The sequence below is a fragment of the Fukomys damarensis genome, unplaced genomic scaffold (genome assembly GCF_012274545.1).
Source record: "Fukomys damarensis isolate Sample0158 unplaced genomic scaffold, DMR_v1.0_HiC HiC_scaffold_5, whole genome shotgun sequence".
NCBI lineage: Eukaryota > Metazoa > Chordata > Mammalia > Rodentia > Bathyergidae > Fukomys > Fukomys damarensis.
The window spans coordinates 76,763,090-76,776,108 of NW_022900917.1; the positions used below are offsets into that span (position 1 = coordinate 76,763,090).

Here is a 13,019-nt window from a genome sequence, read left to right on the forward strand (position 1 = left end):
GGAAAACTGGACTTTCACTAGTGACCACTGGGAATCAGAAATTCTGCTCTGCAACTTTTCATTTGCCAGAATAACACAGTTCTGAAGGAGAATAGGAGAGATGGAGTGACTGCAGAAAGTTGCTGTCTCCTAATTTTATATGTCTGTTTTCTACTAACCACTTTACTCTGTAGTGAAGTATAGAAGAAAAAAATGTAGTCACTGCTTTTACTTTAAATAATAAGCTACTATTAGCATTGAAAATAGGTGTTTAAAAGGCAATAACTGTTCTTAAAAATCCTTCACTTTATCTTTCATTTGATAGCTATGACTTCAAATGGATAAGGAAAAGAAGAAAGAAAATGTTATATTTTGAAGTATGTTGTGATATATTACTTGTCTTAAGTGTCTCATCCTGGAAGAGATTATTTTAAAAATGACAGTATTGTGTACCTGCTAGTTCATGAAAGTAAATAGAGACAAAAACATCTAGTATCACAAAGTATTTAACAAATCCCACTAAAAATGCAAAGAAGTTAGGCAGAGTTCGCCTGTCCCTGCCTGAGCCAGGAGGGGAGCGCTGGGCAGGAACAGAGACTTCCCACAGAGGACTGAGGTCCCCACTTGTGTAACAGCCATGTCTGGCCAAGGCCACAGGGGTGGCAGCACCTTGGCTACCTCCCCTCAACACAGGACCCATGCACAGCCCTGGGCAGTAAGTAGGTCTGGCATTGTCCCAAATTCACAGGTGATGAAACGACAGCACTATCCAAGAAAGGGCCACCCTAGAACACGGGTTCAGGACAGTGCTCCAAACCAGGCCAACCCATCTAGTCCCCTGGGGACAGCTGTGCCAACACCTCTTGTGTCCTTTCCCGCCTGTTGTGATTACCTGGAATGGCTTCATGAGCAGTTAAAACAACACTGATGATGGGTTTCTTCACTCCAGAGAGCTGCTGCGCCTCTTTTCCTGAGATTTTCTGAACTTTCTCTGTTTTCTGGGACCGAGGTCTTTTGGGAGCCTTTTCTCGATCATCTTCCTTATACTTCTTTTCTACTTCAAGGTCTGACTCATTACCTAGGGAGCAAACACCAAGATTTAAAACACTATCCTTCCAGGGCCGGGGATGTAGCTCAGTGGTTCTACCACCTGCCTTGCAAGTGCAAGGACCTGAGTTTGATCCCTGGAAACAAACAAAAAAAAAAACTATCCTTCCAGATCAGTGACAGAGTTGAAGACCAAAGTGATGTGTTACCGGATGGTGACAGGCAAGGAGATAGATACATCTCTCTGTCCTTGGCCCACAGAGCCACACAGGCTCCCTGCATCACCATGGGCACCATCTCTGGCTCTTTGTTCACACAGTGCAATGTATATCCATGGCAACCAACCCAGGCCCACACTGGGTACCTGGAATACACTGCTGGATAAAACAGCATAGTCTCTAGTCCTATTTTCACGAAGCCCAGCAGATTTCATAATCATTAATAAGCAATACCGCCGAGAAGATGTAAGGTCCCCAAGACTCACAGCCCAAGAAAGAAACCATTCCCTTACTCCATTTACACTTATCACTTATTGGTACCTTCCCTGTGCCAGACATGGCAGACATAAAGCAGCAAGGGCATGCCCTGCCCTCTAGTGCTCCACTGCCCAGTGGGAGTAACAGACATGCAGACAAGCAAGTACAATCAAGAGCTGTTTACTCCACACTGAATGATGCAGGAAGGAACAGAAGGTGAGAGGACAAGGTCTACCTACAAGGTCAGAAATGCTCCATGGACAGGCAACCCTTTAGTTAACCAGGTTAAGCTGGGCCCTAGAAGGCCTCTGTGCCCACGAGAAACCTAGAATCTTCCTTTGGTGAATGCCAAGGGGTGAACCTCCAATGATCGTGGAGTCCAGGGAAGTAGCACGAGGAAGCAAAACTGTGGTGTGGGTTCAAGTGACCAGCACAGGCCTGGCTCCTGCCAAGGACCCTCAGCCACGTGGTGCGATGGTCACATCTTCTAATGGTTCAAAGGGAGACTAGACGTCCAGGTTCTTGCCTGAAATCTTATTTTTCAAGGCTGACTCTAATCTGGAATTTTTTAAAACAATGAGAGTCAAGCAAAATGTGTCTGGGCCCTCTGGGACCCACAGATTCCCATTTGAGCCTCTGGGAGGCCACCCACCAAAGCCATCTCATCCAGGGAATAGCTGGACTGAATTCATGCTTTAAATCTGTGCCACCATCATGGAGAATGAACAGAATGACACATGTGACACCACGAACACATCAGCCACAGACAGGACAACAGTGGCCTTCACACGGGAAAGGTGGCATCAGCCTGAGGGGTAAGGAAAGCTTCAACATGGCAGTGAGCAACAAGGAACACTCTTGAATGCACACTTTGGGAGCCCTAAGTGAGAAGGAAGAGAAGGGAGTGTTCTCTCAGAACCACAGTCACAAAATCTAATACAACCACCTAAGAATCCTTGTTTAGAACACACAACAAGAGCACAGGCAGTGATTTAATTTTACCTCCATCTAAGATAGGTATGGGGTGGATCCATGGGTGCAGGACACATGGGCAGGTGGGCAGGCATGAGGAGAGAGTCTGGAAAGAGCTGGAAAGTGTGTTTATCAAGGAGGTGAATTTGGAACCAGTGCAATGCATAACCCTGCAAAGAGGTAACCTGGGAAGGGTGACCTCCCAGGAAGGCGTGCCGGTAAGGGAAAGCTCTCTCTACATGAGGCAAGGAAAACACTGGGCTAGTGAAACAGAGTAATCAAAACACACATTCTGATCCTCTGTGTCCTAGAAATGAAAGTTACTGATACTTGCCCTAAAATCTAGGTGCTGGGATCATCCCAGTAGAAACAGTCTTAGGGACTAACATCAAACATGAGAAAAAATGAGCAGATGAAATCAACAGCCAGACAGAACTGCACGCCTGCCCTCCAAGGCCCAAAGTCGAGGACCAGCACTTATGTCCATCCTTGAAGAACACGGGACTTCTGTGAGGCCACACCTTGAGACCAATGGTCTCTAAGCTGCTGCCAGTGCCTATATTGTGAGAGCCTTGATATGCATCAGTCTTTACAGCAGTTTTTGCTTTACTGTACTTTACTTTTTAAAGGCTGTAACAACAATATTTCCAAAGGTCCACAATTTGCCTAAGTCACAGAAGTGGTTTTGTAGCCTACATATTGGGTGATGCACATCTGTAACTATAACAGAATATAACAGATGCTATAGAAAGGGAGAGACAACATCTTGGAATTTTTTGCTTTTAAAATGATGTTTCACTTTATAACAGAATTCACCCTGAGATTCAATTCAATATGTGGGTGACATGCCAGGAATAGATATGTTCACAGAAAAAAGGACCTGAGAATGAGAGCTTACAATAAACTTAGCCCGGTTAACAGCACGAGCCAACCAAAAACAAACAAGCACACACACACTCTCAGCCAGGGTTAACAGAAGAGGCCTAAGAGACCCCACACTCTGCAAGGGATGAGCAGTACCTAGAGCCTGTCTTAGGCACCTGGTGTTGCTGACACTCTGCAGGACAGGGGGCATGAGAACAGTGGACCGGAGCAGGTGAAGGTCTGGAAACTGTGTCTGATTACAAAACAGTAGAGACCAGCGGTGGTTTAGGGGGAGAAGAGGAGCCTGGATAAGAATCACATCTCTCACCCACACCTCAGTAGCAGACCCTGGAGGTTTCTTCCTCTGGTTGTTCTAGGGTACACTTTGGTGGAATCCACCCTACTCATTCCAACTCCCGCCTCCTTGATGGAGATGCTACCTCTGCCCTGAGGACTGAGAATGCAACTCCAGCCATCCCAACAAAGTGAGCTTGGCCCATGCGGCCTGGCAGCAGGATGTCAGGGGCTTCTAGAAACGATCTTCTCTAATTGGCAAAGTATCGCTGGTCCACCGCCCAGAACTAAAGCAGCTCTCCAAGATGAGAGGCCAAGTGGAAGCCCAGGTCAGTGACTTGAGGATCCCAAGAGAAAGATGAACTCTGTGATTTAATGGCACCACTGTGCCACTGAACTGACCTGGACCACGGAGGCCCACACACCGTTTTATGTGAAGAAGAGACTCTCTCACTGCTATACTCACTTGTAATGGGTGCCTCCACTAGACTAACACACTCTCCACTACACTCTACATCAACTCTAGCATGAATCACTTGAAAATCCAAATCTAACCCTAACACTGTCATGCTTAAACCCTTTCAATGGCTGCCCTCTGCCTCCTTTGGGAAATGTTAGGCAAAGTCCTCCAAGTCTTGCCATAAACCATCTCTCCCACAGCCCCGCACAATGAAGGCCACAACTTCCAAGCACATGCCATCATGTACTTATCCCAACCCTGTGGGACCCAACAACATGAACACCAAGTACATGGAGCCTTCTATAATGTCGTGCGCCTATGCGCATACTCGGATCCACTGCTAGGGTTTGGGGATGGTCCCTACCCAACAGGCTTATGTGCTGAAATCTCAGTTCCCAAAGTGATCATGTTGAGAGGTGGCATGAAAAATAGGAGGTGATGGAGTGAGAGATATGAAAGGGAAAAGAAAGGTTGGACGAGATGGACAGTGGACAGGAGAACCACACACCCCTTCACCCCTTGGGAAAGCCACCAGCTGACAGCTTGTGCTTTGTGCAGGTTCTAAATCCCTGCTGCCCAGGCCTGTGGTGCTCTAACTGCAGCCTCACAGCTGCATCACCCCCACATCCAACTTGAGCAGCAGCTGTGTGCAATGGGGCCAGTATCCAGCAGCTGCGTCCAGTGCCACAGGCAAATAATGCTGGACTCACTGTGGCAGTGTCTGGGGAGTCCAGCCCCCTCCACAGCCTTCAGCAGGGCCCACGAGCCCTTGGCTCCCCTCTTGCCCTGTCCCACTCCCTGATTCCCCAACTGCAGTTTTCTGGGGTCACACTCAGATCTACTGTATGTAGACGTGGCTGCTTCTAAAGGAAAACAAGCTAAGACATCCCCCAGTAGCCCCCAAATGCCCACTTCCCAGACTTTCAGGAGCCTCAGCACTAGGTTTTTCCATGGGCACTGGGGTCAGGGACTACACCAAGCAGCCATGAAAATGGTTCTGGGAGAAAACCTTAGCAGATCCCCTAAACTGGGGCAGGAATCTGTTGAAAGAACAGAGCCCTAGAGAAGAAAGAGCACTCACTCCAAAGTGAGTTCCCAGTGCATTTAGGGATTATTAGGTAATTCAGGCTGACACCAACAGGAGCAGGTGGAGATATGGCTAAGAAGGCTGACAGGAAGGCCTGGGTGCCACAGACACCTTGGCCTCCAAGTGCAAGTGTGGTCTACACAGAAGTGCCAGATTCCGTACTATATGCCTGGTGCACCTGCTCTTCCCCTCCCCGCACCCAACTCCAGCTCAGCTGCAGGCTATTTTCATCCCCAGTGTTGAGTAGTCTATACATAGCAGGTGATCAGAAGTTTGTAGAAAGCAGAGAAGGTGGGGATGAAAAAGAAGCACAGTTTCCCAACAATCTTGGTGGTAGTTCTGTACTCTCTCCCTTTTAGACACCAAAGACCTCATTCCCAGTTAACTCGATTGTTCCTCCTCTCTTGACTCATCTTTGCACTTATCAAGGCTGACTTTTACCCAGTGTATCACCAGGACCCAGGCCAGAAGTCATGCTGGTGGGCACTTTCTCAGTGCATGGCATTGTTCATCTGCAGCTCACATATATCATGGCCTTTCCATATGTTGCTTTTAAATAGTCTCCTTTTTCCTCTGAGTTACTGACTTTCTAAACTTTTCTACCTTTGTCCCCAGCTAATGCTTACATTCCCTCCAACTTCCTTTCCTTTTGAAAATTCAATAGTGCAGCGATAGGTTTTTGGGTCTCCCTTGTACCATAAGCGGCTGCAAATACGTGTACAGCAGCGGGCTTGTTAACATACATGAGGTAAAGTTGGTGGGCACCTTGTCCAGAGTCAGAGTGGCCAGGAGTGCGGAGTCACATTTCTGCCATGTACAATGGGATTTTGGACAACTGATTATCCTCCATAAAATCACTCATTAAAAATAAACTATAAACCAGGCGTGGTGCCACACACCAATAATCTCAGGACTCTGGGAGGCTGAGACAGGAAGATGGCAAGTTTGAGCCCAGCCTGAGCACCTTAGCAAGATACTGTCTCAAAATAAATACCTATAAGGGGCTGGGGGTGGATGCAACTCAGTGTGAAGGTCCTGAGTTCAATACCTAGATAAAAATATATAGATACAGAGATGTGGATGGATACTGATAATGATACTGATACATCATGTATCTCATACATCTCAGAGCATTGTTGTGAGAATTAAAAAGTGTAATTTCTTCAATGTTCTTTTCTGCCTTCTTCTGGAAACTCCCGGGACATTGCATCTGGAAGCTCTTCAGGCCTTTACAGCCATCCTAGCCCATTCTGCCTCACAGTCAGCCCTGATGGACACTTGTTACAGAAATCGTTAGGCCCCGATGAGTTAAGCTCACAGTGAAGGCCAGTCCTGGGGCAGACCTTTCATGCTTCTGCCTCTCCTAGGGTTCTCGATGACCACCACATGTCTCATGTTTCTACATCACTGCCTCAAAACAGATCCTGTCTGAAGCAAGAGAAGTATGAGAAAATCCCCATCCCTGCAGGCTCCCGGGAACAACACCCACCTCCTCTGTTAGAAATGCTTCAATTCTCTCTGCTAAAATAGCTTGTTTTAGAGCCAGGCATGGTAGTGCACACTTGTAATTCCAGCATTCAGGAGGCTGAGGCAGGAGGATGGTTGCAAGTTCGAGGCCAACCTGGGCTACATAGTAAGTTCAAGGCCAGCCTAAACTACTAAGTGAGACCCTGTCTCAAAAAAAACAGAGAAGAAAAAAAAAATCCTAGCCGGGTGTTGTGGTGCATGCCTGCAATCCCAGCACTCAGGAGTCTGAGGCAGGACGATCGCTGTGAGTTCGAGACCAGCCTAGGCTCCATAGTGAGTTCCAGGTCAGTCTCAACTATATAGTGAGACCCTGTCTCAAAAAACAAAAAAAAAAACTTGTTTTTAGGTTTAGCTATGTTTCAAAGATTTTTAATTTGCCATGCAAATTAAATCAGTATGTAACATTACATACTAGTTAGCATGATGAACATTAAGATTAAAAATTTCTTGGGCAAAGATATAGTGTGACATGTTGACAACAAAAAGTGTAGGTTCTAGATTCAGTGGTCCTAAGGCTCTAGGGGTAAATGGGATAGTGAGAAGTCACTTTGTGCAACTGCTGGTCGTCGTATGGTTACTATCCAACCATCTCAGAGGAAAACTGACTACACTACCTGCAAGCCACTCTGGGGACAGGGACCTTACTGCTGTGAAACAGGCAGTTTGCATGCTGAGCTGCTTGGAGACAAGCAGCCCTGCCCAGCCCTTCCTGGACACACCTGAGAGCCACTTGGCTTGATGAATGGAAGAGCAGAATCCACCTGGCTACCATGGGCAAACCCACCACCATGAGCTATACAGAACACACATAAAGAGCAGGCAGTTTTGCAGCACCCACAGTCCTCAGTGGCCAGACCACCACTCTGCACCTTGCACCAAAGCAGTGAGAAGAGAGATACGGTACTGGTGTGTCCAGGTATTCTCACTCTGCCCCAGGCTGCCGTCTTCTCCATTCACTCTCATCACTGTAACTGCTCCCTCTGGTGCCTTCAAATGCAGTGACTAGGTTACTGGTTTAATTGGCCAGGGTCCCACTGCCATCACTACAGATCCTTGGGGAGCTGGGAAAAGAGAGGCCAAGAACTCAGTCCACACTCCTCACCACACTATCCCAGAATATGTCCATTCTGAGCACATACATACTATGACGACACTCACTCTAGAATTAAACCCTGCCCTCCCCTCCTGACAAGGCAAATTAAATTGCTCTCCTCCTCTGTGGACCCGTTCATTTTTCATCCTGGTTGTAACAAGGAAGGGCCATGCATGTCAACTTCATGTCTGAGTTCTATGCCAAGTATGTCTCCTCTGAAAGCAGCATTTCTATCTCCAGGACCAACTTCAGACCACTGCAGAGAATATTCTTTGTGCTGTCTTCTTTTCTCACTATCTTAAAATTTCCAAATTTTCTCAAGCGCCCACTTTCACTCTACACAAAAGAAGTAAATACCATGTGGAAATACACAGGCACTATGGCATGTATTGCTCTTTGCTAGACACAGCTCATTCCACAGACTGCAGCGTGATGCACCCAACAGAGAAGATCCTCGATCCTGGGGCTTCCATGTTCTGCTCATGTGACTTGGCACTCAGTTATCCTGGGAGAAGAGCAAAGGCCAATGGGAAGCAGGGAGAACAGTGTGGTCCATGCTCTGGTGCTGATCAGACATGTCCTGACGAGAAAGGCATTGAGTCCTCACATGTGTGTGCCCTGGATGTTATTCATTCTCTTTCTAGTAGGACTAGTGAGGCTCAGTGAGGCCCTTTAGGATTTAGCCCATCTCATTAGTCATCTTCTACTTGCCTAATAAGTCATAGATACTCAATAAATTGGAGACACCGGTGGGTCCTCAAACTCCATGATAGGCTTGAGTCACCCATTCATTACACAAGTAACAGGGGAGGGTGGCTGTGTGTCTGGCCTCATGCCTGGCACTGCGGAATCTGCCCTCAGGCAGCAGCAAAGCTCTCCTGAGTGTTGCATGAGCCAACACTAACTGTGCCCCAGCCATGCAACACACTGTGCCTACTGCCGTCTCCTCAGTCCTCACTGCTCTTGGAGCCAGGACTGTGGCTGAGGCCTGCTTGGGGATGAGGAAGCCAAGGCTCAGTGAGGGGAAGAGGTGGAGAGGCTCTTATCAGTGGCAGGGCCAGCATTCCATGCAAGTGTGGCCCTTTGGCCTTTCCTGTCTTTGAGGTTGTGTGGGAGCAGACAGGCGGGCAGAGTGCATGGAGGAGCCAAGTGAGCAGGGATGGTCAGGTGTAAAGCCCAGCACTGGCTCCTGCCATGAAGTGCAGATGGGCCTGGCCGATTAATAGAGAGGTGAGGAACGTGACCATCACTGCGCTGCCTCTGCTGGTTCCTTCAGCACAGCCCAAGGCCTTTCCACCTGGCCCACCTCTCTCTGACAGGAATGGGGCCATCTGTGCTGAAAGGTGAGGTGAGCTTCTGCTCTCTGTATCCTCAGCAAGTGCACATAAGCAACAAGAGGCCACTTGTTCCAATCACTATATGCAGACAAGCCCCTGCCCCCCCGAGCTGTGTGAAGGTCTGCTGTGTACTCCATCACACAGCTGGCTCCAGGCAGCACACAGCTGCTGCCGCTGGCCAAAGCTCACATGCTTGCTGTGGTATGTGGACTGCATATGCCTACTTCTTCCAACTCTGCGGCAAAACCTTCTATAAAGAGGCAATTCTTAGGAAGTGAAGAAGCAAGAGCTCTGTTGAGCAGATAAATGCCCATCTCCCCTGCAATGAGAAAGACTGAGTCCTTTTTCAATAAACATGCTGCTAACAGTTGCCCTCTTGAAGTGGCAGGACACAGGGCAGAGTCAGAGAAATCCAGGCTCCTAACTATTGCCAACAGGGAATTTTGACTGATTTACCTATTCTTGTTTCAGAGAATGCCCTGGGCCTGGCAGAGTGCCTGACAAGCAATAGCTGGCAAGCCAATGGCCCTTAAGAAATAAGCACAGAATATAAAGAATCCAAGTGTGGAAAATGAAGGCACCAAAGGGAGCTGTGACACAGGGACCCAGGTCAAACTCCAAAACTCCCTTTCAAATTGAACCATCTTCCAAACATCCTACTTTGGGTACATGTGCTAGTCACAACAGACCACCATCTGCATCTGAACTGTGCCACAAAGATCCAAAGGCTTGGCCCTCAGCATGACACTATCAGAAGTGGTGGAATCATTAGCAGGCAGGGCCTAAAGTCACAAGGGTGTGTCTTGGAGGGGACATCTATCCGGACACCATCCCTTCGTGTTACTCTCTTTCACCTCACATCTACCCTGAGCGAGCAGCTGCCCCACCACATACTCCTTGCCATGATCATCTGCCTCATTACAGGCCTAAGACCAAGGGCACCAACTGACTTCAGTCTAAAACCCTCTGAAACTCTGAGCCAAAATGAACCTCTCCCCGTTATAAGGTGATTATGTCAGTTGGTTGTTTGTTTGTTTGTTTGTTTTTTACAGTAATGGAAAGCTAACATACACAATTAATTCCAAGGCAGTGTTCAAACTGTACTGAATGCTTAAAAATATCTTCACTGAACTCTGGAAAAGACTATCATCCAAGAAAAAGCAGGATGCAATTTTGGTGAGATCAATAGCTGATATATGAGATGCTTAAAAGCCAGAAGAACAGACTAGGTGACATCACATCCCTCGAACTCTTTCTGGCCCCACCTGGTGAGCCAGGTCCTAGGAAAGGGGTGCCAGTATCCCTTCTATCAGCAGCCAGGAATCTCACATAAAAATGCCTAACAGTGGTCTATGATGCCTGCTGTTTTTCCTCTGGTCAATATCATGAAAGGGAGATAAAGTACACCACTATAACAATACTTTATCCCGAGTGTGCCTGACAGCATGCAAAGCACTTTCACAGGCACTAATTAGCACCTGTAACACTACTGTGCACATGTGTGCCTTTTGATATATATATCTTTTTGTGTCTCACTTTTCTCTGCAAAGCTCTGATCAATGAGCTCTTCCACAACACAGAGCCCTTAACTGAAGTCCTGCACCCATCAAATGTCATACGGTACTGCTCAACTGTGTGAATCAGCTGTGTCAGAAACCTAGGATGGTGACTTTCAAACTCTTCTAGGAGCAGGTCATTTTACAAGTGACCTCTTTGGGAAATTCCAAAATAATCAATGGGTAAAAGGACAATGACGTCTCAGGTCAAAGGAGGCAGGGTCCCTACCAGCTCCCTTCCCAAGTCCCCCATCCAGCCTTGGTGCACATGAAGCCCCAGCCACTGCACACCTTCAAGGAATCAGAAACAGCATTAAAAATGCTAGATTAGTCTGGGATGGTGGCACAGACCTGTAATCCCCACCTTCTGGGAGGCTAAGGCAGGAGGGCTGAGGCAGGAAGATCACAAATTCAAGCCCAGCCCAGACAATGTAGTGACTTAGAGAGACCTTGTCTCAAAATTTAAAAAAAAATTTCTTTTAATAAGGGCTGGGGACACAGCTCAGTGCAAGAGCCATGGATTAGGATTAGGATATGTAAGGTACTCCACCAAATACCACTTCAGGTAAAAGTCTCTGTTTGAGAAGGCATGCTAGAGAGCACCAGATTTAGAGTCAAAGGCATCTGAGTTAGGATCCAGGCTCTGCCTTTCAGATGGATGAATTTAGCATGCTCAAAACTTAAGATCTGCATCTGCAGAGTGAGTCACACCAAGGTTCACGTGAGGGAACAGATGCAGAAGCCTCTCCCCGTGATGAGGCGCACACAGTAGGCCCTCGTGATGTTTGCCTGCATCCAGGTCCACCTGAGGCCAAGGCTGGGAACAGCAGTGCCCCCTCGGCCATGGCTCCGGTCACCCACAGTCAAGTGAGTCGGAACATTCCAGAAATAAGTAACTCATACAGATTAAATAACTCTCATGACAGTATAGTGTGATATTGTCCTATTTTGTCGTTACTTGTTGTCAATCTCTTACTGTCCCTAATGTATAAATTAAACCGTGCCATAGGTACATACATATGGGAAAACACAGTGTACATGGGATTCAGTACTATCCACGGTCTCAGCCATCTGCTGAGGGTCTTGGAACAAATCCTCTCAGATAAAGGAGCCTATGAACTGATGCTTTATGGTTTTATTTTGTGTATGAATAAAAGAGGAACACTGAGCGCCTGTATCACCCTACCACATTGCCCTGAGTGTTCCCCAAGTTACCGAAAGTCTGAGAACAACTTTTCCTTCCCTGATGTCTGTACTATATTGCTCTTCAACCCTAGCACATTAACATAATGCTCTGTATTTCATTTCTTTTGGAAAGGAGAGTGTTTTCCAAAGTGGCAGCACTGCACAGTGGGGACTACAAACCCTAAGAGAGGGAAGCAGGTGCTCACAATGGGTACATGTGACCCCACCACCACCACGCCGAAGCCTCCCTGGCCAAGGCCTGGACCCTCAGTGCAGTGTGGTGTTCTGATTGTGACACTGGGGGTGGCCACTGCCAAGGAGCAAAGCCTGGCCCCCATCCCTCTTAAGGGCAGAAAACGAGCAAACAACCATTGTTGCCGAGGCTCTGTAGAAGTCTCATGGCCCCTCCAAGCCGACCTCCACTCAATTCCCAGGGTGGCTGCAGGGATCACACAGGGGGCTCCAGGGTCCCCAGGTTTCCAACTGGATCTGGCCCCTGGAGGAAGCAGTAGTAGTGAGAGGAAGAGAGTAGGGGAGGGTGTTTATTCTCAAGGCCCTCTCTGCTGGCTCACCAGAGGGTACCTTCACCCTCTGAGCGCCCAGGGCTCTCCCCTTAGACTCCTGTGACCCCTCTTCCCTCTGGACCCTTTACCTGGGCCAGTAACAAGGCCCACCATACCCCTCCAACCTCCCCCAGTAGCTAAGCCTACCCACCCTTTACCTACAGCCTACTAAATGCAAGTCTCTGGTTTGAGTGTGCCATCTGCTTTTTCCCTTGGCGATCCTTCCTCTCATTTCTGGAGATCACCTCCTGCCATTCCCAGTTCCCTCTCCACTCCATGCATGTTTCACCGATGGATGGTCTTCCACTGATACTGTACTGCTCACGTCAGTACCAAGGCACATCACGAAGCCAGTGGATCCTATCCCAGCCTCACCTCCATCAACGCCCCGGCACCATGCCCCAGTGCTCACCCATGCCCGTCTTAAAGGCGAGCGTGCTCCTCTCCACCCCCTGGTTTTCCTCAGCAGGGCCCTCACAAAGCTGTCTTTGGAGTTCAGTTCTTCTGCTTCCATGCAGTCTTCCTGGTGACCATTCACACATGGCCCTCATCCACAGAACACACCAAGGCTAGAGCTTC

General features: G+C 48.0%; 1 protein-coding gene across 7 annotated transcripts in view; it reads right to left on the reverse strand.

The window, feature by feature from the left end:
• The window catches only part of Zfat (zinc finger and AT-hook domain containing), a 232,632-nt gene that overhangs the window by 129,494 nt on the left and 90,119 nt on the right, over positions 1-13,019 (reverse strand). For all 7 annotated transcript variants that reach the window (XM_010629605.1, XM_010629606.2, XM_010629610.1 and 4 more), the window contains exon 4: positions 872-1,057. In XM_010629605.1, coding sequence (XP_010627907.1) covers positions 872-1,057 — 186 coding nt within the window. The remainder of the gene's footprint in view (positions 1-871; positions 1,058-13,019) is intronic.